Below are 3068 nucleotides of genomic sequence, written 5' to 3'. Positions count from 1 at the left end.
GCACCCATGTCGTGTTTCTCAATATTTATAAACTCATTCGTCCATTCCTTCAGACGGTTTTCCAAGGCATCCATAATTTTTGAAAATTTTTCGAGAGGATATATGACCTTTATGTAATAGACGGAAGAAAAGAAGAAGGAACTGTGTGAATAAAAGCTCAACCGAAGCCTCTATTTATAACATTCGTTGTTTCCTAATTTCTGTCGGGAACTCACAACCTGGGGAAATGACGCAACATTTGTTGCGCCTCTTCGAAGAGTCGCAGCTCATGCTCTGCCTCTTCCCCAGGTCCTTTTTTCCGTGCTGGCAGCCCCAAATCTTTCTTTTTGTGCTTTTAGCTAAGTTTTATATTCCTATAGGAACTCAATTTGGTAATTTCGACTAAATTACTAAGTTTTATGTTTCCTAATCCTTTTAGGGTTCGCTTTTTGAGGCAAAATCGACATTCTCGCCAAAACGCGCACACTTACTCATTTTCATTTCTTTTTTTTTTGGGGAAATCATTTCACTCCTCTTTTCCATACATTTCACACTTAGACATTTCTTTTAATTTTTTTTAGGGGGTAGCCCTCCCTACCGTCCGGTCATTTTGCTCAATTATTGCTCATTTCTGGGCATTTTTGCTCATTGTCGGGCACATTTTTACGTTTTTTCATTTCGCGCCAATTTAGGCCACCTATATGCTATTTAAATTTCGGCAGCATGACGGCACAAACCGTCACTTGCCAAACCTATTTTTTTTAAAAGCTAACCTATAGGAACAGCAAACACCTAGCACCAAAGGCACTCAGGCTGATGCGTGTCTTTTATATAAGGTTTTCACCTCATTTTTTTTTTTTTTTTTTTTTTGGGAAAATGTAAGTTCTCATTAGAAAATAAGAAAGTCCCATACAATACAAGCTATTAGAGTCAAAACTCCCACAACATCTATAAGTCTCTTTCTAAGCCTTAAGATACTCTACCCATGCCAAAGCTAGAGCATTCTTACTTCTAATAGTACACTGACCTAGACGCATTTTAACATCACATTGAACCCTTGCAAGAACAATACAAGGTCTAACAACACATTCATCCACACGACATCTGTTCCTACATTGCCATACATGATACACCAGACTAGACAAAATGATAGCTATAATTTTCTTCCTGCAAGCAGCTGCCTGCCTCAACTCAGTCCACCAGCTGATGCAATTGTGCAAAGGAAGGGAAACCTTGCACCAATCACTAATCAGCTCCCTGCATTGTCTACTAAACGGACACTCAAAGAACAAATGATCCACACTCTCCTCCCGCATCCCACACAGAAAACAAGAATTACCCTGTATAATTCCCATTCTGAGTAGTCTGTCTTGAGTTAATAACCTTCTCTGAGCTACCAACCACACAATAAACTGCTGTTTTGGGATCACCATTGATTCAAAGATCCAAGGATACCAGGACACTTGCCCAATTTCAGGTTTAAGCCACCGATATCCCATTTGTTATAGTATAATGCTCCTCACTAGATAAATTTGATAAATAAGGTTTCAAAAGTTGCTTAACCTGGCAGATTTTCCTCCAAGCCCAGCTTCATCCAGACCCAGGAATATACTCCCACTAGGAAGAAGATTTGATGTATACAGCATGTACCCATCTAACCCACAAATGATCTTCCTTGTTTGCCACCCACCAGGCATACTTTCCCACCGTGGCAAGATTCCAAACATGAAAATCCTTCAATCCCAAACCCCCTTGCTTCCTAGGTTGACAGATATTGGCCCAAGAAACAAGAGTGGGCTCTCCTTTGATCACTCCATGCCACAAATACCCTCTGCAAATAGCTTCAATTTTGGAAATCACCATCTTAGGAAGGATAAAGATCCTAGCCCAGTAGCCATGAAGGGTGCTTAGAACTGCCTTGATAAGCACCACTCTCCCAGCATAAGAAAGCTTCCTGGAACCCATTCCTCTAATTCTGTCCACCACTCTATCAATTAAACATTGACAGTCCTGCACAGAGAGCCTCTTTGGGGACACAGTGACCCCAAGGTAAGTGAAGGGCACTGTTCCTCTTTTCATGCCAGTGATCAACTCCACTTCCCTGAGAGTATGTTCCTCCATTCCATTACAATACACACTAGACTTGCTACTATTCATGGTAAGCCCAGTAGCTTTAGAGAACATAGAAAAAGCTTTCATCAATAACTCTATAGAACCTCTCTCCCCTCTACAAAATAATATTAGATCATCAACAAAGCATATGTAGCATTTTTACACGCATTTCTGTGCCTTTTATGTAGCATCTGGCTACAAATACCCCCGAATATTCTACTTTGGTCCGTTATTTGTAATTTGCAGGAATTGAACGAAGAGAAGCTAAATCGAGCCTTAATTGTCCCAATTGTATGCATTCATGGAAAATAAGGAGCCGGAGCTGGGAAATCTAACACTTGGAAGACGCATGAGCTGAGTTCGGGAAGCAATTCAAGTCCTAACGTGCCTATATAGCTCGATCGAGTGATTCACTACTCGATCGAATGCTCTAGATACTCAGGATTGGTCGATCGACCAGTTTAAGGAGCCATCGAGGAGTTTTTGCAAGAGCTGCTCGATCGAGTGATTTGTATCTCCTCGATCGAGTGGTTTGGTGATGATATTGCTCGATCGAGTAGATTATTCCTACTCGATCGAGTGGTTTCGTGTGCTTTAGCTAATTTCCGCCTAATCATATTATGGGCTTTTGTAATTAGTCCATAGATTAGGTTTTAGGATGGATTTCTAGTATAAGACTAGAGGAGAGTAACTACGTTACTCATCTCTTCCACACACACGTTAGTTTGACTCTATTTTTTGTCACTGTTCTTTGGATTTTGCCCTTCTCTTACTTTTGCTAGTCGGATTTGGGATACGATTGGTATTGTCGCTCTACTGTTATTCTTAATTTCATTATTGGTTTTAATTCTTCCTTCTTCTAAATTGTTATCATTCATTGCTTCAATTGAATTGTTGTCGGTTTATCATTATGTCAAGTTTTAATTATCATTCGTTGTTACCTGATAATTCAATGGTTATGAGTAGCTAATTTTCTT

General features: G+C 40.0%; 1 protein-coding gene across 1 annotated transcript; it reads right to left on the bottom strand.

The window, feature by feature from the left end:
• Positions 1–941: 941 nt before the first annotated feature.
• Positions 942–1478, bottom strand: LOC141628088 (uncharacterized). The gene has a single exon (XM_074441272.1). The coding sequence runs from the start codon at positions 1476–1478 to the stop codon at positions 942–944; it is 537 nt and encodes a 178-aa protein (XP_074297373.1).
• Positions 1479–3068: the final 1590 nt, after the last annotated feature.

This window comes from Silene latifolia, chromosome Y (genome assembly GCF_048544455.1).
Source record: "Silene latifolia isolate original U9 population chromosome Y, ASM4854445v1, whole genome shotgun sequence".
NCBI classification, from domain to species: Eukaryota; Viridiplantae; Streptophyta; class Magnoliopsida; order Caryophyllales; family Caryophyllaceae; genus Silene; species Silene latifolia.
Note: the sequence above shows the minus strand (reverse complement) of the source record. Positions and strands in the feature narration are given on the sequence as shown.